Here is a 25,020-nt window from a genome sequence, read left to right as displayed (position 1 = left end):
TTATAAAAAATAAAAATAGTTCAATTTGCTTAGTTAATTTGAGTTGCTGGTTGCCGGCGAATGCTGGCAACCAGATAAACATCTTCGGTATTGAGGTTAATTTTTTAATATTTAGTGCTATATTTGTTCATTTATAAATTGTAGAAAAATGTCTATTACACTAGATATCAAGCTAAAAAGAGCTGATAAAATATACAGTGAAGCAGTAGGTTCATTCGTATTAATTGTAATGTAAAAATATTCATTTAGTCTGTTTTTTAGGATATTGTCAGTGGAATCTTAGTTATCGATACCAATTCTGATTTTAAACATGATGGTATTACACTTACTATGGAAGGCTCTGTAAATCTACAGATAAGTTCGAAGAATGTAGGCATTATAGAAGCATTTTACAACTCTGTTAAGGTAAATAACACTTCTGTATTAAAAATATACATTTCTATTTTGATATTAGGATTTATAAGTAAATTATTGTAGCCCATTCAACTATTAAATGTAACTTGCGATGTAACTCAAGCCCCAGGTCGCATCCCTGCTGGAGTTACTAATATACCATTTGAAATACCGCTTAAACCCAAACCTAACAGAGTTTTATATGAAACCTACCACGGTGTATATGTGAATATTAGTTATTCGTTAAGATGTGACATAAAGAGGTCTTTTCTAAGTAAGGATTTGCAAAAGTGTCAACAGTTCTTTGTTCAGTATAAACCAGGTTCAGCTAGTTGTCCTCAGTTGCCTCTGAAAGACAACAGGAAGCCTGTGAGTTTTGAATTGAGTCCAAAAAATTTAGCATCGGGAGGATCAGGTAAATTATTATTTTTGGATCTTGAAAAGGAAAGTGTGAAGGCTCTATTTTAGGTGCTCCAGATTTTTTACTTCGGGGACATTTGGATACTGTGTGTTGTAATATATCAAAGCCTTTCAAAGGCCAGTTAACTTTAGTTAGATGTGCTGCACCTGTTAGATCAATTGAATTACAGCTGGTTAGGGTTGAAACTTGTGGCTGTGCTGAAGGATATGCTAGAGAAGGTGGTATATAATGTATTTTTAACTTATTTAAATATATAATATATCGATTTCAGCAACTGAAATTCAAAATATACAAATAGGTGATGGAGATATTGCCCAAAATATACCTATTTTGATTTATATGGTATTTCCAAGATTATTTACCTGTCCTACGCTGATAACAACAAATTTTAAAATCGGTAAGCATACTTGGATATTGAAAATACATTTTTGTCAATGTATCCTTTGTTTTTAGAATTTGAAGTTAATATCGTTGTTGTATTTGAAGACGACCATTTAATAACAAACAATTTTCCTATAATTTTAGTTAGAGAATGAAGGCCATGTATTTTTTTATTTTTGTATATATTGAACTTGTAAAGAAAAAATTATAAATATTTGTTGATATTTGTTTAAAACTATGGTTTAAAACTTTGGTTAGCATTTGTTTTCGAATATTTGAACTACTGGAACTAATAATGTCATTGGTGTAACCAGGTGTAGGTGTAACCAAAGATGTTCGAAGTTCATTCGAAATCGCCCACAGACTAGGGATGGTGAAATTCAAAAAATATCGATATGTGGTATTATCAACGCTCAAGTTAATTATGCCGGGAGAAGCCACGGAGAAGCATTATTAACAAGTGATAGATTGAGATTACTATAAAATCTGTAATTAATATCCAAAGTTAGTCTAGAATAGACCGTCATTGCTAGAAATAATAACAGAATTTAAAGTTATTTAGGTATTTGCGAGGGTATTTGTATAAAAAGTATCATGTTCAACTTGCATTATTAATTCTCATTTTTATTTTTCTCTTTTCCAATGACCAAGTTTATATACATTAGCTACGAAGCTATGTTACTATCAATGTGCACAATGTAATGCTAACTATAATGTAAATATTTTTTCAAAATAGTACGTAATAATTTATAATATAAAGTTCTATGATCAGTTTACCGTACTATAAGCCACAGAAAAGTTCTGATATATCTACAGCGACTACAGTTCTTTTCGATTTACAACTGATTTTGTTATAGATATCGATTTAATTGATATATTTAAAATATCGATATCTAGTCCCCTTCCCTAGTGTTGACCCGTAAACAAGACCTAACCACACTCTGCTCTGAGCTCTGACATTTGTATAAAAATAATTTTAAAAGAAATGGTGAGGAAACGGACGAGAACATCTAAACCAAGAAGGAATTCGAGGAAGGCTTACGAAAGTGACGAGAATGATAGCGATATCGATTTAGATTTGGACAGTCCCCCTTCGTCGCCGGCGCCGAAACGCTATGGCCTCAGACAGAGGAAACAACCTGTATTATTCGAAGACTTCGACTACGAAGACGACGACGAAGTCGCAGTCCAAAAACGGACGTCCGACGACGACGATTATCAAGTAGAAGTCGATTTGCAAGAGGGTATTGCTACGAAACATACCGTATCTAGACGGCCAAGCCGAGAACACAACTCACTAGAAAGTAGTTCATGTTATAAAACAGAATCGGAAACTGACGAAATATCACTGGAAAACGGCCTGATCGACTTCGAAGATGTGATCAGGGCCGATGTGGTAGTTAATAAACAAAGAGTCGATTATGACAATTTAATAAACAAAACAGAAATTCAAGTTGTTGAATCGTTACCAGCACCACCTATCAAAGGTATGTATATTATTAAAAGACAACTTAGAACGTATTTTTCAACCAAGTTTTTCTTCTAGCAAGGAGAGGAAGGAAGCCAAAACCCAAACCCGATCCAGCAGAAGTTAAAAATGAAATATCCAGTGAAGAGCCTCTTAGTCCTCTGAACCAAGTCCCAGCGGAAGATTCAGGGGATCAAGACAATCACACAACAAATTTAGAAGTACAAATAGACCCCTCTAGCCTAGTTCAGTGTGATTCAGATGATAATGAGCCATTATCTAAGCTAAACGGAGTCATATCTCTAGATAATAACACTCACAAGGCGTTAGACAAAGAAAATTCAGAGACCGTAACTGAAAACGGGGTTATTACACCTGCTCCATCGTGGATAGACAAAATAGAGAAGTACGTTCCGCCAGAATTGGATGAAAAGGATAAGGAAGTGATGTTGAGTAACGAGTATCTTCTTGCAAACACTTTTGATGTGGGTGCGGACGAATTTTTACAAAAACAGGAAGAAAAGAAAGACCAAGTAGAGGAAGAGGAAGAGCATATTCCTGTTATGTGTTTTGATGACGATGATGGTGATGATAGTAGTGATGATGTGGTTATTATCGAAAAGAAACCGGAAGTTGTTATAATATTAGATGATGATTGAGAGAGTGTGCATGGAGTGGCTGCGCGTAAAAACATTTTTAAGTAATACTTTCTGTAACGGTTTAGTTTTTGTGATAATGTTGATGCACTGAGACCATCTAAAAGAAGTTTTATTTTTTTTTTAGAGTTGTATAGTTGTAATCACTATATTCTCTCCAAGTGGAATGTGTAGACACTGTCAAAATTCTGTAATTTTAGTATTTATTTTAAGTTTTTTTTTTGTTTTTAATTATAATTTTTATAGAATTGTAACTATAAAAAATGTGTATAAAACTAAAAATCTTTCATAATAGGTATTTAGTCAGTTTCTTGAATTTTGGATTATTACATGCCCTTATTATAAGTACATATTCTATTTTATAATAAAATTCATCAATAATTCTTTACCTGTATTTCACTAATTTGTTTCTAATTGTTTTTTTATTTATGCTGTCATTTTTTGTTCTGTGCTGTCTGTACTACTTGATAATAGTGAAATTTTTCTATTGTGAATAGATATTTTTAGGTTTGGTTTTGATGTTTTAGAAGAGATAAAGAATTCTGGAAAAATTCTTATCAATTATTGTTATGGAGAAGCATTTATGCAATAAATGGAGATCAAAAATATTGGTAATTTTTAAGAAACGGATATCTTCTCATTTTCTCATTTAAATCAACAATAACTGTATAAAACATGAAATTTTGTGATTGATAGTTTTAAAGATATTTTGGAAATATGTCAAACTTTGATGAATTTTTGCCTGGGTGTAAGGTCAAAAAATGAAAAATGATCTTAAGTATTTTTTTCAAATAAAATTGTATTAACGGCAAAATAAATGTTTTTCATTTGATTATTTTTCTATGCAGTGCTTTATGCTGGAAGTACACACTCGCCGAGGCGCCCCGAGACAGCGTAAAAACACTCCAATAAAATTTTGCAGTAGGTACATAAATAAATATATTCTGAAGAATAATTTTGTAAAAATAAAAACAATCGGGCGCTCAACGATGTAAATTTAATAACACTTTTAGGAAAATTTGGGCAAAAATTTTTCTTAAATCCATTTAAAACCAACCTGAAAGTCCAGCAAATAAAAAAAACAGTGAAATCCACAAAATCAAATTGCATATACCGTATGATCGAATAAAAACGGCGTCATTTTATATGTAAAATTATATTGGGAATGTCATCGATCGTCATTTCCAAGCCAACTGGACGCCATTTTTTTCGATCATACGGTATTAGTTTCAAACAGAAAAAGATCAATCCGCCTGTGATTATTTTTGTTTTCATTGTATTTTTGGTATTTTATAGAAGCATACTCATCTACGCTTTGTTTTTTGATCCTTGGCTGTTACGTCACAAATTATCATTCAATTGTCCGTGTTCATGAAAAAAATAATGAAAACCAATATAACGTCGAAAATGATGACGTAACTGCCAAGGATCGAAACAAACTGTATTTTGGACTTTATGTTGCCGAGATGAGGCGTATTAAAATTAAAAAAACAATACTGCATAAAAACGTAAAATATTTGCTATTTTACCTAATAATATTTACATTATAAAAAATAAATCTTTATTTTTAACTGAGGATAAAAGAGATTAATCAATAATTTTGTAATTATTAGAGTAATAATTCTTATGTTAATGGTGACAAAAAAGCGAAAACAGCGTCTAGAAAGTCTGTATCATAATATCTTTCATGTACATTATAATTTTCTTTGTTTAAAAGATGCAATAACCACACGTTTATACCAATAACGACATGTTTTTTGCTAATATCTCAAAATGGATTCGTTTTGTTTGATCGCTTCTCAATTATTAAAATAAACGTAGATACTTATAGAAACTAATGACTATTTATATTAGGTTGGCAGGCATATATTTGAATTTGAAAACTTTCCATGAAACTGAATTAAAACCTCGTGCATAGCTTTTAATATCTTAAACGGCCCGAAAAGTGACCATTAATAAAAAAAAAATTCTACAGTTCTCTTAACAGATTTTTCGGTACTTTGACTAAAATGGTTTATCCACTGTATTAATTATATATTTATATTTTAATAATTTAAATACTGAAAATAGGCGTCAACTCAAAGGCAGTTGAGAAGACGAACTAAGGCTGTGAACTAAGGAATGCCGATCTCCCGAGAGCACCGTGTATATTTTCGCGGGACCTCCTACTTAACGCTTTCGCCATAGAGAAATATAATATCTATTGTGTCTCTCTTTTATTTAGTTTCTCTGTGGCTCTCGTCTCCTTTGACTCGTGCTGGAGACCGCCTCTAGACCGAGCGCTCCCAAGACGAGGCGAGAGTCACCGAGGCAAGACGAGAGCCCCAAGTTCACATTCGCCTTGTCTCGCCTCGGGCTCCTCGGCGAGTGTGTACTTGGTACAAAAATGGTACAAAACGTTCAGATTGCGAGGCGAGAGGGCCCGAGAGCAGGCGAGAGCCCCAAGTACACACTCGCCTCGTCTCGGCCTCGGGTCGTCTCAGCGAGTGTGTACTTGCCCCATTAGAGTTAAAATTAACTCGGGTTGTAAAGAAAAAACAGGATTAAAACTAAATACAAAAACGCAAAAATTTTTAAAAATAAAACTGTATTAAAGGTAAAATACAAAATTAAAAAAAGAGAAAACAATTCTTTTTTTTTTCTAACTACATACTTTTATGTGTACTCTAGCTTGCTCTATTCATAAATAATAGTACAATTAAATGTTAATAATAAAACACGTGTCATTGCTTTCTACTTAATTATAATATAAATATATTTAATAAGGCATTTTTGTTTGTCTTATGTACCTATAGCTTAAGAGTAAAATTTACAAAAAGAAAAATCTTCAATATGACTTGACTAGGAGCTAGCCAGTACCTTCATTACCTTTTAATTATTATTTATTATGTACAGTTTTTTTAAACATTCAGTGTACATATTTGGTAACTTTTTCATATACTGAACAGAAATATACGAGGGGCAACCAAAAAATGACACAATATTAAAAAAAATACGCTACTAAGTAAAAGATTTTTGTTGCTGACAGTGACTGTTATTATTAAAATTACTATATAAAAATAAAAATAGTTTAGTGACAATAACTATTTTTAGAGTCATTTTTTAGAAACACCTGGTATACTTGTTTTAATATATTATCTATACGTTTTATCTAAAAAGTATATAATACATCTAAAAATCACATGTTAGGGCTGATGTGAACAAATTATATAATAATGGCAATGCTAGAATTACATCAGACTAAAAGTTAAAAGTTCTGTAAACTCAATTATATTGTATTTATACACGTATAATTTTCTTTTAAAATCACTTACATCGACTAATGCTCTATTTTATATTATAAATTATGTAACAAATATCTCACAACCTGGGAAAAAATACATTTTTTACAAAAGTAAAAAAAAAAATAATAGAATAATCATAAACAAAACACAACATTTTTTAATATACTTGTTAGTATTTAACAAAATAATATTTGTTTTATATAATACAATTTTTTATTGGCCTTAATCAAAGAAAAATACTATTAAAATATATTATAAATAAGGAATGCATAGCAAATCACATTCTTTTATTTAAATATATGTGCAAAATAAAAGCAAAATAAAAATAATAAAATATAAATAATATAGTACGGAAAGAATGGCTGATGCTCAGATGGCAACTAATTTTATTAATATTATGGCGAATAAAACGCATATACTTGCATTTTATTTAATAAAAAACTATTTTAACTGAAATAAATATAAAATTTAGTACGTATATTAACACCAAAGGGCCTCAAGTTTCAAAAAGGCATTTTTAGAGGTGAGATCTTGAGTTTTATAATGTTTGTGCTGAATTGTTATAAGTACTTATATTTTCCAAAAAATATATACAGGGTGGTCCGAACTGTATTCCAGAAACGGCGTCGGCAGCATATTCTGCAGATAAAAATAAGTAAAAAAAAATCGTATAAATGTATGTTCTAAAATGCTTAATTTCAGAGATACAGGGTGTACAAGTTTGATTTTTACTTCAATTTTTTCCAGATAATTGCTGAAGTAACGTCAATATTTGGATAAAAATTGGTGTCTGGGAGTTTTTGACATGAAAAATTTGATTTTGATTTTCTCCGTAAAAAATGTCTCTTGGTAAAAATCGCCAAGAACAACCGTTCTTAAAACATTTTGAATAGAAATTGTTAGTACATGTCATTATTGATAAAAAAATAAACATGTTGAGTAGATACTTATTTGACTGAAATGATAAATTTGGGAACTGTTTATATTTTTAAATTAATCATAAATTTTTCTTCGAAGAAAATGATGATAAAACAGTTCCTTTTGGCACAAAAACATTTCAAATTTATGATTTCAGTCTAATAACTATTTAGCCAACATGTTTAATTTATGTCAATGATGACAGGTATTGATAATTTCGATTCCAAATATCTCGAGAACCATATTACTCGTAGCGATCTTTACCAAGAGACGTAAAAAACGTCGTAAGAGAGAAGTAAAAAACGTTGTAATTTTTTACTCAACGTTAAATTTTTTTACTCAGTAGTTTTATGCAGGTACGGAGGAAAAGTTATTACTCTTCAAACCAGTTAAAAAATATGTAGGCGGCACCCTCTACAAGTAGGAGTCATGTTGACATCAAAATAAAACTTCTCAAGTTAAAAAACTCCCAGACACCAATTTTCATCCAAATATTGACGCTACTTCCGAAACCATTTGGAAAAAAATGAAACTTCTACACCCTGCTTCTCAGAAACTAAGCATTTTAGGATATACCGTGCTGGCAACTGTTACTTTTGGGTCGGCATTTACATATGTGGAAGTAAATCGCATAGGGATCTTATTAAGTCGGAGTGAGAGAAATGCGACCGACCGACGCGATGCGCGACGGTGTGCTGTTGCGGCGTTGCCGATACGCTTTTCCCTATCAAGTAAAATAAAATCACGATCGCAAATCGCTTATTTTTAAAAGACTTTTTTTCGAAAAGATAACTAGATAAAATCATTAGAAATGTTTTTGAGCATCTGAAATGGAATTATAAGGATATCGTTAAGGTGTCATTTTTTTATAACGAGAAAACGTCAGTAATCGCGATAATTTAAAAACTCAACTTTTTAACACATAACAAGCCATAACTCAAGAACCACTTTAGATATTGAAACTTTTTTTATTTTCAAGATTGGATATTTTACAATATGTTTACATAGGCAAGGTTGTTTTTTCCATTCAAAAATTGTAAACAATCCATCCATTTACTTTTAGAGCATAGCAATTTTCAGCAATCGTGTAATTTTTTTATTGATAAAGATTTTCACATACTGTCTACAAGGAAAATACAGCAGAAATATTAACAAAGTTCTTGAAAAAACTACAATCTATTATTTCTAATAGATTTCGAGATATCGATATTTGAATTCAGAGTTCTAATAGCCCGACCACTATCGAATACCCACTCAATTCCACTTATTTTTACCAAAAATGCAAGTGTTTCTATAGCTTGCACTTAAAAAAATTCAAGCTATAGGGAACATTACAACGACTCGTTAATAAATAAACAAATCAAGTATCACGAGACGTAATTAAATCGTGAAGCTGAACGCATGACGTACACCTTTCCCTAGAGAATTACTGACAGAGGTATTGATTGGGTCGACCGGTCAACTGCGACAAATCTGCTATATTCCCTTCCACGTCTCTTAGCGATGTGCACAGTTTCTCGGTTTATTTCATACGTTTGGCAACGTATTTGCCAGCCCTTAGTATACATATTTATACGAACTTTTTTACTTATTTTTATCTGCAGAATATGCTGCGGCAGTTTCCTGAATACAGTTCGGACAACCCTGTATAATTTCTGTGTAATTATTCGATTCTTAGACCATTAAATATGCGTGTTATGTAGAATAACATTTACAACCTTTTGAGTGAACTTATAAGTAAAATATTATTAAAAAAATATAGTGAATTAAACATGTTAAATTTGATTTGTGTCCATTTCTTACTTTATTTAGATCAGAAAAAGTATTCATGAAAGTATTGAAAAGTAATTTAGACTCTTTAATAAAAATACTGATTCTTTGAATACTGCTGCAAATAGACTAGGTCATGTATGTAATAAAAGTATGAAAAAAAAATAAATTAGTTGTTATATCAATTTATTTACATTTTAATTAGGTAATCAAAATAGAAAAAATTGCATTTTTTTATAACTTGAAAAGATGATCCTGTCTTTTTATTTTTGTGTGAAGAAGGTAGATAATTTATATATAATTTTGAAAAATCTCTTATAATAATAATGGTTTTAATAATGGTAATGGTGGCTGAAATGGTCTAAGTATCTTTCAAAAATACAAAATTGGTAACCATTACATCTAATTACCCATTTATAAGTTTAGCTTATTCTTATTACTCATATCATGGGATATTTTTATGCAATCCAAAAACTATAAAATTTGTCATATTTATTTATAAGCCAGAGATATAGAGGAAGAATAATCGAAGAATTTGAGGAAACAAATTATTACGATGCGCACCATTAAAATACTACCTACCGATTTGAAGATTTTTTTTAGTGTACCTACTTTTCAAAATTAATTACAAGATGTCAAAACAAGATGTTAAATTTTTCTCTACTACTTGAAATAAAACGTATTATACCGTGTGTTTTTGAAAAGTAGCTCGCTCCTATAACTTTTTTATTTTCTGAGATAAAAAAAAAAGAGATTTGGTATGTTATGATAGATCAGGAATGATTGACGGTATTCAATTATTACAGGGTGGCCCATCGAAAACGTTCCGCAAGGCATAACGACCAGGGTAATTTTTTTTCAGAAAATTCAAAAACACGTCAATTTTGTTTGTGAGGGGGACAACTTTTGCCCCAAAAATGATTGCAAACAGTTTTTTTCAAATGGGAAGGGAGGTCAAGTGGTACCGCAATGAAAAGGGCTTTCTATTCTCTATACATTCCCGCTTCGTTTTTGAAAATCGGTCGAGTTATTGAGAAAATATGAAGGATTGAAATTTGAAAAGTTTATTTAAACATTTATCAGAGTAAATGATAAAGATAAATTTCTTCGACTAATTTGCTGTTCTTTCTTATTATTTCTATATGTTTACGAATTTTTTCACTTGCCACAAGGTTGAACGATCAGGTGCGGTAGTTGCTAGATAGCTGTTCTGTGACTTATACGTTGAAGTTCTTCTCAATCTCGTTAAATTTTTTAACAATTATTATGGTGTACTCACTTGCAGAAAAAGTGGAAATAATCGAACTTTATTTTAAAAATAATGAATGTGGCAATCGGGTTGCGCAGATATTCAATGAACGCCATCCTGACAACCACCTTTATGGCAAAATTGTTCGCGAGTTAGTAGCAAAGTGTCCAAAGGATATTAAAAAAAAACGGAAGTTCCACCCGTACAAAATTCAGTTGGTACAAGAACTCAACGAAGACGATTTTGATCGTCGCTTACAATTTTGTGAAACTATGAGTGAACGAGTGGCGAATGATAATAATTTTCTATTTACGACGATGTGTGTTTTTTGGATGAGTGTACTTTCTTTTTGAACGGTGTAGTTAATCGGCACAACTGGTCGGTACTGGGCTGAAGACAACCCCAGGGTTTTTCACGAGGTGCACACACAAAACCCTCATAAATTGAACGGTTGGGCTGGTATTTTTGAAAATTCTATTGTGAGTCAGTTATAGACGATAGACGATATTGAGAAGAACTTCAACGCACAAGTCACAGAACAGCTATCTAGCAACTACCGCACCTGATCGTTCAACCTTGTGGCAAGTGAAAAATGCGCAAACATCTAGAAATAATAAGAAAAAACCTCAAATTGGTCGAAAGAATTTATCCTTATCCTTTACTCTGATAAATGTTTCAATAAACTTTTCAAATTTCAATCCTTCAATATTTTCTCAATGACTCGACGGATTTTCAAATATAAAGAATAGAAAACTCTTTTCATTGCGGTGCCACTTGACCCCCCTTCCCATTTGAAAAAAATTGGGGGGTGACACCCCCGCTTAGAGGGTTGAAGATTTCGCTATAATTTTTGGGGCAAAAGTTGTCCCCCTCACAAACAAAATTGACGTGTTTTTGGAGCTTCTGAAAAAAAGAATACCCTAGCCGTTATGCCTTGCGGAACGTTTTCGATGGGCCACCCTGTGTATAGTTTCGGTTACTTGGGGCAAAAGTTGTCCCCCTCACAAACAAAATTGACGTGTTTTTGGATTTTCTGAAAAAAATTACCCTGGCCGTTATGCCTTGCGGAACGTTTTCGATGGGCCACCCTGTATATAGTTTCGGTTACTTCAACTTGATTTTTAAATGGCACCCTCGATCATTTTTAACTCTATTTGCTAGAAAATCACAAATGAATAGAATGGCATATCATATATCAACTTTTTACATTTTTACTTGAACAAAAATAATATTTTAAGAGTCGATTTCACTAATCCGAAAAAATAGCAAAATAGGCGTTCGGCATTTAACGTTTTATGTAAAACTGGCTAGATATTTTGCACAAATATAGAAGGAAATTAAAGATAAAGGATTATACTATATTCGTATTGTAGCACATTTTTAGAGAACTTTTTTATTTTTAATATTTTGATGATCAAACATCAACAAAATGTTCCTTATGTGTAATGGACTAAATTTTCTCGAAAATAAAGACATAATTTAAAATTCCGTCACAATACGGAAATAGATTGAAGTTTTGTGATAACAGTGATATATAATTTATATGGTTTTGTAACAAATTGCTCGCTATTTTATGCTGAAGCTCTGCAAACCTTAATCAAAGAACGTGTTTTTGGAATTTTGGGGCTAAGCCTTAAGCAGATTTCTGAAATATAATATACCTATATTTCCTTCGGCCACCCACCCGCTTTACCCGACCCCGGAGAGCGACCCGAAAGTATATCGTAATAGGCTCTTAAATTTCAATCTATACAGTGCCATGGCTGTGTTAAAATCACTAATTTTTAATCAAGGGCCCTTAGAAAATACATTTGATAATCTAATGTTTTCCTGGCCGGTCAAAAGATAAATACCGGAAAAGCACTTTTTCATAGAGAAAACATGAACACATAATATGTTAATAATTAATGTTCAAGGAATATTGGGACACCCTGTATTTAGAGCCATCCAGCTATCCTGTAATTATATGATTTGTAATCAATTTTTTTGAAGGCTCAATAATTTGTGGCGGTAATAATTTTTGTTCCTCTATATCTCTGAAATACATACATACAACACGAAAATATCCACAACTGGACTTTTGCACAATATCTCATATATATATATATACAGGACGTCTCAAAAATATAACATTAACCTTAAAGTATCAAGGGCAAGATCAGCTTCGACGAAAGAAAGTCAGTCAGTAATGTATCTAACTACTGACTCTAACCCAACTCTCTTGCTGAACATAAGTTTTTCCTTACGAGATGTACCCATCTCTTTGATGAATCTCCGTAAACCTAAACGCCTAGTAGAAGGGTTCATTTCGCCGTTTTGGGTAGGTGACGCTTCATGTGAAGGGCTAGGTGATCGGACCGGGCGAAGGACCTTTCGCAGACGCCGCACTTGAAGGGTTTGGCGCCGGTGTGCTTCCTGTAATGGCGGGTGAGTTCGTCTGATCGCGCGAACCTCCATTCGCATTCTGGCCATTGACATTGATATGGTTTCTCCCCTGAAACATTACAAACTATGTCTTTATTTGATAGACCTAAACTTGCATAGGTTAGATTAGGAAAACTCTGTTTAAGTCCTTTGAAAAGAAATTTTTAAGGCGCGTTTTCACTCTACCAAGTATGTTCAAATGATCATTTATTATTTCGCTCTAAAAAATCATTTGATTTATCTCGTTTTGACATTTGATCGTCTATATCCGGGGTTTAAACAAAATATATTAGTACGAGAGCTAGCAACGTCTGGAAAAGAAGTATTTTAAGGAAGCTGGCTCTTTGATATATCTTTTACTATGCTCTCTGGAACAGCGGGCAGGCCGTCTGGCTCACTGGCTGCCGATAGACGTTGCGTTCACTACTGCCGCATTGAAAGAAGAAAGAAGTTCCTATATTTTTATTTAGTTTTTTAAATTTTAGTATTTGAATTTAAATCGAACAATTCTCCATAGCGCGGCGCGAAAACAACGAGATTTGGTATGTTAGAATATGACATAAATTGGGATTGATTGACATAGTCAATTGTTTTCTGTCACTTCCGGTTTCACCGGAAATGCCTAAAACTTTTGATTTTTAAATGGCACCCTCGATATTTTTTTACTTTATTCGATATAAAATGACACTCTGAATAGAATGACATATCATAAATATGTCAACTTTTGACATTTTCACATATGGTTTATTTGAAGTTATAACATGCGGTTCATAACGACAATTTGACTCGCAATACCAAGTGTGTGATATCAAATTACTGGTAAAAATGCTTTTTCAAAATATGCTAATGAGCCACCCTCGTCCCATTTGAAAAAATTGAGATATGATTAAAAATACGATTTGGGCATCTTTTAACCTGTCAGGACAAGACACTAAAAACATTAGACGAACAAGTCTATTTTACCAAGCTCCTTGATTAAAAATTAGTGTTTTTAACACAGTCATGGCACTCTAGATTGAAATTTAAAATACAATTTGTTTTTAAGCGAAAATGTCAAAAGTTGACATATATGATATGTCATTCGATTCAGATTGTCATTTTCAATCGAATGAAGTAAAAAAATACCGAGTATATAATATTTTAGAGTGTCATTTTCTATCGAATTAAGTAGAAATATACTGAGGGTGCCATTTATAAATCAAAAGTTGTAGTCATTTCCGGTGAAACAGGAAGTGACCAAAAACAATTGAATACGTCAATCAATCCCAATTTATGTCATATACCTACTAACGTACCAAATCTCGCTATTTGATCTGAAAAAATAAAAAAGTTATAGGGGGTAAACCACTTTTGAGACGCACCCGGTATAATCAAAAATAAAATAAAAAAGAAATTTTACCCCCAGTCGGTATGGATCTCGGGACTTGTTTTCGCGCCGCGCTATGGAGACATGTTCGATTTATACTCAATACTAGAATTTAACAGACTAAATAAAAAAATATACAGGGTTGTTCACCACATACGACACGGAGTATTGTAGCTAAACGATTAGATTTTTACAAATTGTAAGTTTTGGGTTCGTTGAAGGACTATTAGAGCTACAATTTAAAAATATTTTTACAAGATACAGAGTGTCCCAAATAAATAAAAAATATCAAAGTTGTATTTTTTTAAATGGAACACCCTGTATATTATTGCATTTTTAGTTTCTACGATTAAAATAAAAGTAAATTTGATTAAGGTTTATTACACTTAAACCTTACCGTTTTTGAAATATTTTCAATTTTACGAAATTGCAGTATAGATTTTAAGGCTTCATTTCTCCAAGGATATCAAAGTTTTTAATACTAAATATTTACTGAAGTTTATTTATTGATCAGTTATTGTGTTGCAATAATAAAAATTATACTACCTTATACAGAGTGTCTAAAAATTTATTTTAAATAATTACTAGCTTTAAACGGCAATAACTTATTTACTTTAAATAGAACACCCTGTATATTTTATGAGAATCAAATGCACAATTTAATTGTCTATCAAATTGTGGTATACCATTTCTTACCTATACCTTCAAGTTTTCGTAGAAAATGCATTTTCTTATAATTTAGACCTCATTTATCAATATACCCATGGAATATTGACATTTTAGATTGTTTTTATAACAACAAATGTACAAAATGTACAGAATAGTAATATTATCGTTTTTACTAAAACGATAATATTACTAGCCCATTTGTATGCTAAAAAAAAACTATTTAAATCTTTATAAAAGAGTATACCATTAATTAAATATACCACCAGTATTTCCGCCCAAATACTAATTAATTACATACTTAATTGTGTGTGTATTCTAAATAAAAGTGGATTTGAATCAGAAATCAATATAATAATAAGTTATGAAAATGAACGTCTCTGTTGTTATAAATAAGCATATGTCAAAAAATTAAATATAATTTTTAAGGTGTTACTTTTTACCACACTGTCTAATACCCATACATAATTCAGTTTTTTAGTATTTGGAGCAATTATTATTAATCAACGCAAACAGTCAATTAATGTAGTTTGAATACTGAAATCATATTAATTGGTCCTCTTTAACAAATATTTAATTAAACAGTTTTTTTTATTTTTTATTGAAATAAACTAACTATATCGACAATATTAGTATCTGTACTCTTTAAAAATTTGGTACATCTTTAAAAATAATCTAAAATGTCAGTATTCCATGGGTATATTGATAAATGAGTTCTAAATTACAAGAAAATGCATTTTCTACGGAAACCTGAAGAGATAGGTAAAAAATGGTATAATACAATTTGATAGACAATTAAATTGTGCATCTGATTCGCAAAATATACAGGGTGTTCCATTTAAATTAAACAAGTTATTGCCGTTTAAAGTTAGTAATTATTTAAAATAAATTTTGACACTCTGTATAAGGTAGTAAAGTTTTTATTATTGCAGTACAATAACTGATCAATAAATAAATTTCAGTAAATATTTAGTATTAAAACTTTGATACCCTCGAAAAATGAAGCCTTAAAATTTATAACTGCAATTTCACAAAATTGAAGATATTTCAAAAAAATGGAATTAAGTGTAATAAACCTTAATCAAATTTACCTTTATTTTAATCGTAGAAACTAAAAATGTAATAATATATAGGGTGTTCCATTTAAAAAAATACAACTTTGATATTTTTTTATTTATTTGGGACACTCTGTATCTTGTAAAAATATTTTTAAATTGTAGCTCTAATAGTCCTTCAACGAACCCAAAACTTACAATTTGTAAAAATCTAGCCGTTTAGCTACAATACTCCGTGTCGTATGTGGTGAACAACCCTGTATACTTAGGATCTTCTTTCAAGGCGCAGGAGTCTATCGGGAGCCAAGCGACTAGCACGCTGTTCCAGAGAGCATAACAAAATATATATTAATGAGCCAGCTTTCTTAAAATACTTTCTCGAAAACGTTGCTAGCTCTTCCACTATATGTTTTGATAATATAATTTAAATGAACACCGGATATAATAAACAAGTCAAAAATGACCCCCTTTAGAACTTTTACACTGGATAGCTCTGGTATCTTAGACCGTTTAACAAATCTAGTTCCAGATAGGGGGAATAAAAAATAAATTGTGCGAATAATCACCAGAGAAACTGAAAAATTATAAATGTTTAACTTTGACACATAAGTTCGCGCTGAGCATTTTTGAATTTTGGTTAACAAATATTTTTTCGAGTATTTTTTATTGTTTTCTAATTAGAAATATTATTAGACTACTTTGTATTTCTGAATGAACAAAAGTATCTCTAGTATAAAATTACATTATATTAATTTAAATTTTATCAAAAGAGTGCATATGTTTAAATTCAAAATATTATATATTGACAAATACGTTTCAAAAATTCATGTGGTGTTCAAATCTTAAAATATTTAAGTTATAATTAGTAATTGTACTTTTAAATTCATTATATTGTTTCAACAACAATAAATACTTCTTAATATAATAATAATTAATTTATATTTTTTATCTTTGAATACAGAAAGTGCTGCTGCATTTTTCACTTTTCGTTTCCAAGTTTCAATATTTTTTGTGATCAATGAATGTAATTGACGACAGGATTACCCCTAATAAAATAATAATAATTTGATAATTTTAAAACCAACCTGTATGTATCCTCTGATGCGCTTTCAGATGTGAGCTTTTTGTATATACTTTCGTACAGCCTGAAAAAGAAAAACTAATTTAATTATATGTATGAGTAAAATACAAAAAAAAATAAGATAGTTAACTAGATAATAAAATCATTTTTATGTAAAGTGTTAGGTAAATTCCTAAATTCTTCAACTTTTTTGACAAAATTATGATTATTTTTGAAAAATTTAATCTATTACTGTAAAAATATTAATTCTGATGGTGTTAAGGTCGGGAATTAAGAAATCTTCAAGTCTAATGAAGCTTAAACCATTTAGGCTGATTTAAGTATAGCTGATTTATTTTAATAAACATTGTTTATTAAAATAAATCAGCTATACTTAAATTCAAAAAACTTTTGAAAGAGTAGGTTGTAACGTTTTTAATTCGTTACATGTCTTTTTTATATATGATATATGATGTCTGGCGTATCGTCACCCGTATCGTTCAGGCCGGATAATTTGTTTGAGGCGCTTGGCGTAGTTCTAACGTTCTCAAGTCGACAATCCTGTGCTGCTCTATGGGCATTTATTTTCAAGGTTTCCCTCTCCGCGCTTAACTTCACTTTTTGTCTGGCCTCTGGCTAGACGGTCACCTTCAAAGCCCTGTTTAGAGAAATTGCAATTATTTAAATCTTGCTGTATAATTTGAATCAGCTGCTATTTCGAAGCCACAGGTAAAGATGAGATATTATCTTTATTAGATTCGTTATTATTATTGAATATTTTTAGGGTAGAGTTTTGGATTGGCCCACCTCAACTCATATTTGGTGTTTGCTGACACATTGGTTTTCTTTTGTCCTCCAGAATGTTAAATGGAAGAAAGGACAGTTTTTTTGTTTATTGTTGAGCCCTCGGAAGTATTTCGAGGTAGGTTTATTTTGTTTATTAGACCTTGTTTGGTTTTAAACAAGAGTTCCGTATTTTTAGGGTCCAAGGTATGGGCAGGTGTCCCATATATATGTATTGATTCCAAGGTTATGGTCCAAGTTACGGACATTGTCCTATGGTTGGATGCCCTATGTACGGTGTCCTGTGGACGAGTGTCCCATGTAGGGATGGTTTATCATATATATAGAGTGCCCCAGCGTGGATGTAGCTTAAGCTCCATGCTGCATTGCTGCTGTTTTTAAGCCTAGTTGATAGTTACGGTTGTATTGGTTCATGGTGTCCTCATCCTGGCCCCTTTTGTTGCATTGGCCGAGAGACAGTACAGAGATACGAGTCCCACCTCACGCTGTTACTGTTTGAAGCAGGATTGCCTCAAGAACAATCAGCTAAGTTTAGATTTAAGTTCTAGTTTTACGTTTTACATTTACATTTTCAGTCTTAAAACAATAACATACATCTTATCGTACAGACTTTACGTTTAGTGGTTAAATTCCTTATGTCTGTTTAGTATTTAAAATATGATTTAGTTCTTAGGTTTCATTACGAACATATCTTGTTATAGTATTATTTTCTGTATATATCTATTGCGTGATTTTAAAGATGAATAACCGAACAGATTCTAGAATCTACGCTTGAAACATCTCAGATTTAATATCGTACAAAATATAAAAAATTAAATAAAGTAATGCTATCTTTCATATATTTTCTATAAATTTACATGTATTGTATTTTATCATAGTCGTTTTCATAGAACATATTTAGTACTATTTTTAACATAACTTTCTTCGACATATAACCACTATAGTTGCTAGAATTCTACAATGTTATTTACCATCAAAGAACATCATGAATAAATATAGTCTTAGTTTTAAGTAATATACAACTGTGTTTTCTTTCTCTGTTCATGCCTGGCGCCCAATATCTATATTTTTTGTTTATTGTTATTAATTAGTTTTCTTTCCAGTGAAATACCTTATCCACGACTGCTCTCCGATGAAAAGCTGCCGTTCGCAGTGGTAGTGGTTTAAAAAACGCTATAAGGTTAATCGAAAAATTGCAAGAGACTTTTTTTGTAGAGCGTTCAATTCTGTACAAGAATGTGCGATTGTCATGGCTGCAACAACAAGATCGAGAAAAAAAAATATTTGCAAAAAGTGGCAAATTCCCGTGAAATTTAAATGGGAAATGAATCGTCTTTGGGACAAGGTTTATTGTGAATATTAACGGTTTACAATGGTCTGTTATTGTTTTTAAGACAATAAACTAAAAATTTAGAGGGTGTCGTGAGAGAAATGATCAACTTTGTAAATATCGGACACCCTAATGTAAATATCGACCCAAGACTTAGCTTATCGATAAGGTATAAATAAATGCGAATCATGATATATAATATTATGCACCTATAATACAGTATTTTAGACTTCTGTTACTAAAGGTACATAAGAACTAGTGATAGGAAAAAGCGATTAATTTCAATAATCGAGTCCTCGAGTTTCAAGCGATTGCAATAACTGAGTGATCGCTCGAGCGAAATATCACTCGTATTTAAAAATCCGTTTTTTTACCCGTCGCTTGTTGTAGGCACTCGTTAACGCCAAGCGCCAAGCAGTAAGTTGCGTGCGCAGTGATGAATGGCAAGTGGCAAGTGGCGAGCGATTCGCTTGATTTAGTTTATTTCAAAGCATTGTCGATGTAGGTCGTAAAATTTTGTCCCTCAGATATGCAACGGATAAATATAGGTATATACGACGTCGTATAAATTTGCTACCTGCAATGTATGTAGAAAATTCGCTCGGCTTTTTATCGAGTATGTCACATTAAAATCGGATTTCAATTTATTTCATTCTAGGATCGTTTGCGTTCTTCGCTAGGTACTCGTCACTAGCATCGCTCGTTCATAATCGAGCGATGTCGGTTATTTCAATAATCGAGTACTCGAGCGAATATTCGCTCCAGTTATCCCATCACTAATAAGAACAAACTGTACTTACCGATAAAATCACAATGGTGTATCCTCCTCTTCTCCAACTCAGGGTTGTTCCGCCGGTTGTACTTCATCCCCACTAACCGCGGTACCGTCGAAGCTGGTGGTGGTGGGGGTTGCTGGGGTGGACATCCGGGCCCGTGGTAGGGTGGGGGAGGCGTCCTTCTGGGCAACGCACTGCCCGGTGACCCAGGTTCGGAACTGGGCGGCGTGAGCGGGGAGACGTACATTAGCCTCGACATCGGGTAGAGGGTGCTACCTGGAAAATGTGTTTTGGATCAATAAAATTGGTAGTAGTACAGGGTATCTTAAGATTCCGTGGACATAGGACAGTTGATCTTCTAGTTTTTAATAATTTAATAATAATTATACTATATATACCTTTAAATAATTATTATTTTATACACATTTTAATAATTTTGTTTAATAGATTTTATATTTGCCGCAGTTGTCAATTATAATGTCCTCGATTATAATATCCTAATACGATTATAATATCCTAATATATATAATAATCCTGGGGAGATAGCATGGAAGACATTCCTCTTTTTAGAAGTTGGGCGATGTCGTCTACGTTTATATCATTTTCACAAATATCATGTTTTTTCTTAAAGTTTTTATAATTTAATTGTGTTCTTACTTTGGGTAACATATTGTATTTTGTGGTAATTTCTGTTGTTAGTGTTTTTGTGAAAGTTATTTTCGAGTTCTGATGTTTGATTTTCTTCTAGTTTCGTTGTGATTTGTTTAATAGTTTTCAAAGTAATAGTTGTTTTTATTAAATTATTTATGATTTTGTTTAGTAGTAATTTGTTATGATATTTTATTAACCGCTTTATGTTTAGCTCTTTTGCCTTTGTGGTATTCTTCTTTTTCGGTGTTCTATATTAAATCGGATTTTGAGAATTTTATTTTGTTGTTTCTGTAGCTTGTTTAAGTTTTTTTTTCTGTTGTATTGCTATTGCTTCACGTATTAATTATATATTCCTAGATAAAAATAACGCCTGATATATAATTTTCTTCATTTTTGATGGTAAGTATTATATTTTTTAATATTAACTATGGCAAATCTTCTGGCTGTTTTTAGTTAATTGTCATGTTTATATGTGTTTCTGATTTTAAATTATTACGAACTTTAATAACTTCACAGATATTTCTTTTATTTAAAAAAAATAAAAATTAGTAATTTTTTTGACTCGCTAACCTTTAAAATCCAAAAATGGTGCCCAGCGAACACATACAAATTCATAACAACAGAATAGAATTAGTCCACAAATATGTATACTTGGGCCATGAGATCAAAATAAGCAGAGATAACCAAACCTGTGAACTGGCTAGACGAATTACCTTGGGATGGGCGGCTTACGGAAAAATGAGGGACATCTTTAGAGCAAATATCCCAATACACCTGAAAAGAAAGGCATTTAACCAATGTATCCTCCCGGTTTTGACCTATGGCGCAGAGACACTCACTCTAACAAAAGCAACTGCAGAAAAATTGAGAGTGACACAGAGGCGGATGGAGAGATCTATGATTGGCTTGACTTTGAGAGATCGAGTAAGAAATGAAGAGATACGCCGACGTACGGGAGTGGATGACATTATCCAGCGTATCACAAAACAAAAGTGGAGATGGGCTGGACACATTGCTAGAATGGCAGACGGGAGATGGACCAAAAGACTTGTAGAGTGGAGACCAAGAGCCGACAAGCGTAGCCAAGGCAGACCTCCCACCCGATGGACCGACGACCTGAAACGAATAACAACTAACTGGATTGTAACAGCTAAAAACCGCGAGAATTGGAGACGTTTGGAGGAGGCCTATGTTCAACTATGGACGTGAAAGGGGGCTGCGTGATGATGATGATGATGATAACCTTTAAAATCAGTAAAACATTGACCTTCGTCAACACACTTCCGTTCGGTCAGTCGTCGTGGCAACATCGAATACTGTCTGATGGCTGGTTGTTCGGAGGTCTTTGTTTCTTGTTTTCTGTTAATGTTCTTGTAATCGTTTTGTAAAAGCTTAATATTTTTTGGTGCAAAAGTATTAAAGTGGATTCGTGTCCCATTCAGATACATACATTTTTAAAGTTCGCCTACTATAAATGCCATGAAAATTTTTATATAAGTTCGCCTACTTTGAAGGGTCATGAGAAATTTTTTTTAAAGGACAACTCTTTTTTCACGTTGTCACGGGCGTAATCAGGCCCTATGCAGCCGGATGCTGCCAGCGTGGGAGAAGCTTTCGAAATGATCTTATAAGGACCTTTTTTTGTGTTTTAATTATTGTAAAATAATAGATGGCCCCAATATGGTGTACAGCCAGACAACATTGAGGTCATCATGAAATTGAGCTGGCAATTGCCCAGTAGCAGAGACAAAACCGAGACGAGAGAGAGAGAGAGAACCGAATTCGAATTCCTCGTTCAAATTTATGTAAGAAATCTAATTTTTTTCAGACAATGGTGATAAAGAAGACTATATTAATATTAGTACCTCACCAGAACCTAAAGAAGTTACAGGAAGAGAAGAGGCAAGAGAAATGACCGGTCTAGTGAGGGCAATGTGTAAGAGAAATGGAAAGATAGAAATAAATGTAGATAACGGTGATACTTTCAAAATCTTACAGGCAGTAATGTCAATATTACATTTGTTGAGGTAAAAGATCTACATTATCTTTCAAAAATAACCTAAATTGAAGTAGACTATTTACCTGGTGCTGGACCTGGAGGCAGAACATTGTTATTATTGTTATTGTTGTATTTGTACTGGTTGTTGTTGTGGGTGAGGTGGTGCATGGTGGCTTGAGGCTGAGGTTGGTGGTAGTGGGGCTGTTGCCCCTGTTGCGGACTGGTCGGCTGTTGCTGGTAAGGACTAGTTGGTGTGCCCATGAGGTGGAGCGTTGGTCCTGTGGGGGCTTGGAGGACCTAGAAGAGATTAATAATTATATTTATACTTTTGTGACGAGTTTATTTCTGGCAAAAAGTGGATATTCGGTGAAACAGGAATTGACTGAAAATAACTGAATACGTAATCAATAATTCTAATTCATATCATATTCTAACATACCAAATCCCGTTTTTATCTGAAAAATAAAAAAGTTATAGGGGTGAGTCACTTTTGAGATGCACCTGATATAATACTTTAGCGGTATCGATACCATTATATTATTAAAGTGAAGTCTGGACTACCATAAAAGTTAAAGAACAAAGACTCAGGACAACGAAGATGACGTTCTTACGAAAAATAAAAGGAATAAGTATGTAAGATCGAATAAGAAATGACACAATATGAAATGAACCGAAAATACAACCGCTCGAAGAAAAAGTAAAACTATATAAAAACCAATGGAAGGAACACCTAGAAAGAATGACAAATGATAGAATTCCTCAAAAAGTGGTACGATATCAACGTCCAGGAAAGAGAATTATTGAACGACCAACACAGAGATGGTGAAGCGGAACAGCTTTTTAAACCTAAACGGAAAAAGGATACGACGACGACTGTAACACTAGACTATTTTAATTCAAACGTGAATTTTATAATATATTTTAATATATGATTGGTCATAACTGAGTTAAAATGACAGTACATATTTATTTACTTCCCTTAACCATTAATTTTTTATATCATATTTATTTTAATGGTTCAAAAAACCATTTCTAATACTGAAAAATTCATATGTGTGGACAATTTTTTTTTAGTTATCGCTATTTACTTTTTTGGATTATGATCTATAACATATAAACAAAAAAAATGACATATAAAAATAAATTCAAGACTACAAAAACGCAAGAATCTTTCATGCTGGGTCTTTGTCTTGTTTGGTCTTGAGACACAAAAAACAAGACCAAGACCACAAGACTGAGACGGTACGGCAACGGAAATTCGACTTGACTGATCCGGGCGAATAGGTGTTAATTTTGACATAGGATTTCCATAAAGACTTTTGGAAATTCCGGACAAGTGAACTCAGAAATCCGGACAAATGAACTCTGAAATCCGGACGTCGCAAAACAGGCACTATAAATTTATTTATGAACTTTTATAGGACGCAAATAATAGCCCCGAAATCAACAAAATATAAACCAGAAAAACATCCAATTTCCGGCAGTGCACCAAAAGCGAAAAATTTGAGCGCCAAAGTATAGAAATGAGTACTACTTTCGAACATGCGTCGGTTAAATAGAGCTGTAGGAACGTAGAGACTAAAATATTCAACAAAGTAACTGAGACGTTAATTCAACTGTAACTATAAAGTATTTTACTAAGTTAAATTGTTTTTGCGGTCAGGTTTCCCGGACGCTTTTCCAAATCCGGGCCGGACCGCTTCGGACACTTTAAAAATCCGGACATGTCCGGGTAAATCCAGACATATCCATGGAAAGCATACTTTGACATAAAATTTTAATTCTATTGCCGGGTCCAGACCAAGGCGACAAAAAGTAAACATGATTTTGAGGCAAAAACAAGACAAACTTGCGACAAAAAATGGGGAATTTGACCAGACAAACTTAAGACAAATTGTCCACACCGCAAGAACAAAAGTACAAGAAAGTCAAAAGTTTAGTTGTTGTGAATAAGTTTTATTAACCATGTGTGATTTCACTGGTCTCCTAATGTTGGCAGCACACGCCATCCACACTGCGCCGACAACTTGTAAAATATACGAACAAAACATAGACACTCTGATCTTTACCGACTCGAGGCGGGACATTGAAAAGTCTCCGAATTTTTAAACAAAACAAAAATAAGACAAAAATGTCGCAGAAAAGAATTGGATTTATCGCAATTTTGTCGCAAAACATATATGTTTCTGTCTTGTCGTTGTTTTGTCTGCTTGGTTTGGACTCGGCATTAGAATAACATTATGTTTTAATTTCCAGACTTGTATATGAAATATAAATTTTCTCAACATTTAGAACATTCTCATTTAAGAATATAGTTTCCTGAGGACATATCCTTTTTAGGAAAATATT

At 32.5% G+C, this 25,020-nt stretch overlaps 3 protein-coding genes across 5 annotated transcripts in view; 2 read left to right on the top strand and 1 right to left on the bottom strand.

Moving 5' to 3' along the window:
• Positions 1-3: 3 nt before the first annotated feature.
• Positions 4-1,388, top strand: LOC115874115 (vacuolar protein sorting-associated protein 26C). Its single transcript, XM_030889206.1, has 6 exons — positions 4-205; positions 262-405; positions 478-808; positions 862-1,032; positions 1,086-1,211; positions 1,268-1,388. Exons 1-6 carry the CDS (start codon positions 149-151, stop codon positions 1,348-1,350), a joined length of 912 nt encoding a protein of 303 aa, XP_030745066.1. The 5' UTR covers positions 4-148; the 3' UTR covers positions 1,351-1,388.
• A 709-nt stretch (positions 1,389-2,097) lies between these two features.
• Positions 2,098-4,125, top strand: LOC115874114. The gene is made up of 2 exons (XM_030889205.1): positions 2,098-2,682; positions 2,742-4,125. Exons 1-2 carry the CDS (start codon positions 2,181-2,183, stop codon positions 3,320-3,322), a joined length of 1,083 nt encoding a protein of 360 aa, XP_030745065.1. The 5' UTR covers positions 2,098-2,180; the 3' UTR covers positions 3,323-4,125.
• A 7,952-nt stretch (positions 4,126-12,077) lies between these two features.
• LOC115874112 (dendritic arbor reduction protein 1) overlaps positions 12,078-25,020 on the bottom strand; it is a 90,803-nt gene continuing 77,860 nt past the window's right edge. For all 3 annotated transcript variants that reach the window (XM_030889202.1, XM_030889204.1, XM_030889203.1), the window contains exons 3-6: positions 22,755-22,968; positions 20,046-20,297; positions 17,137-17,196; positions 12,078-13,034 (exon numbers count right to left, since the gene is read on the bottom strand). In XM_030889202.1, the coding sequence (XP_030745062.1) occupies positions 12,844-13,034; positions 17,137-17,196; positions 20,046-20,297; positions 22,755-22,968 (717 nt within the window). In that variant the 3' untranslated portion in view covers positions 12,078-12,843. The remainder of the gene's footprint in view (positions 13,035-17,136; positions 17,197-20,045; positions 20,298-22,754; positions 22,969-25,020) is intronic.

Source organism: Sitophilus oryzae, unplaced genomic scaffold (assembly GCF_002938485.1).
Source record: "Sitophilus oryzae breed Bouriz unplaced genomic scaffold, Soryzae_2.0 scaffold_1227_pilon_pilon, whole genome shotgun sequence".
In the NCBI taxonomy this organism is placed as follows: domain Eukaryota; kingdom Metazoa; phylum Arthropoda; class Insecta; order Coleoptera; family Curculionidae; genus Sitophilus; species Sitophilus oryzae.
Note: the sequence above shows the minus strand (reverse complement) of the source record. Positions and strands in the feature narration are given on the sequence as shown.

Excerpts from the sequence above, each read along its gene's own strand:
- LOC115874114 (XM_030889205.1), top strand. The coding sequence starts at position 2,181 with ATGGTGAGGAAACGGACGAGAACATCTAAACCAAGAAGGAATTCGAGG. Across the intron at positions 2,683-2,741 it reads ACCAGCACCACCTATCAAAG|CAAGGAGAGGAAGGAAGCCA; the intron begins GTATGTATATTA and ends TTTTTCTTCTAG.
- LOC115874115 (XM_030889206.1), top strand. The coding sequence starts at position 149 with ATGTCTATTACACTAGATATCAAGCTAAAAAGAGCTGATAAAATATAC. Across the intron at positions 1,033-1,085 it reads TGAAGGATATGCTAGAGAAG|CAACTGAAATTCAAAATATA; the intron begins GTGGTATATAAT and ends TATCGATTTCAG. Across the intron at positions 1,212-1,267 it reads AACAACAAATTTTAAAATCG|AATTTGAAGTTAATATCGTT; the intron begins GTAAGCATACTT and ends CTTTGTTTTTAG.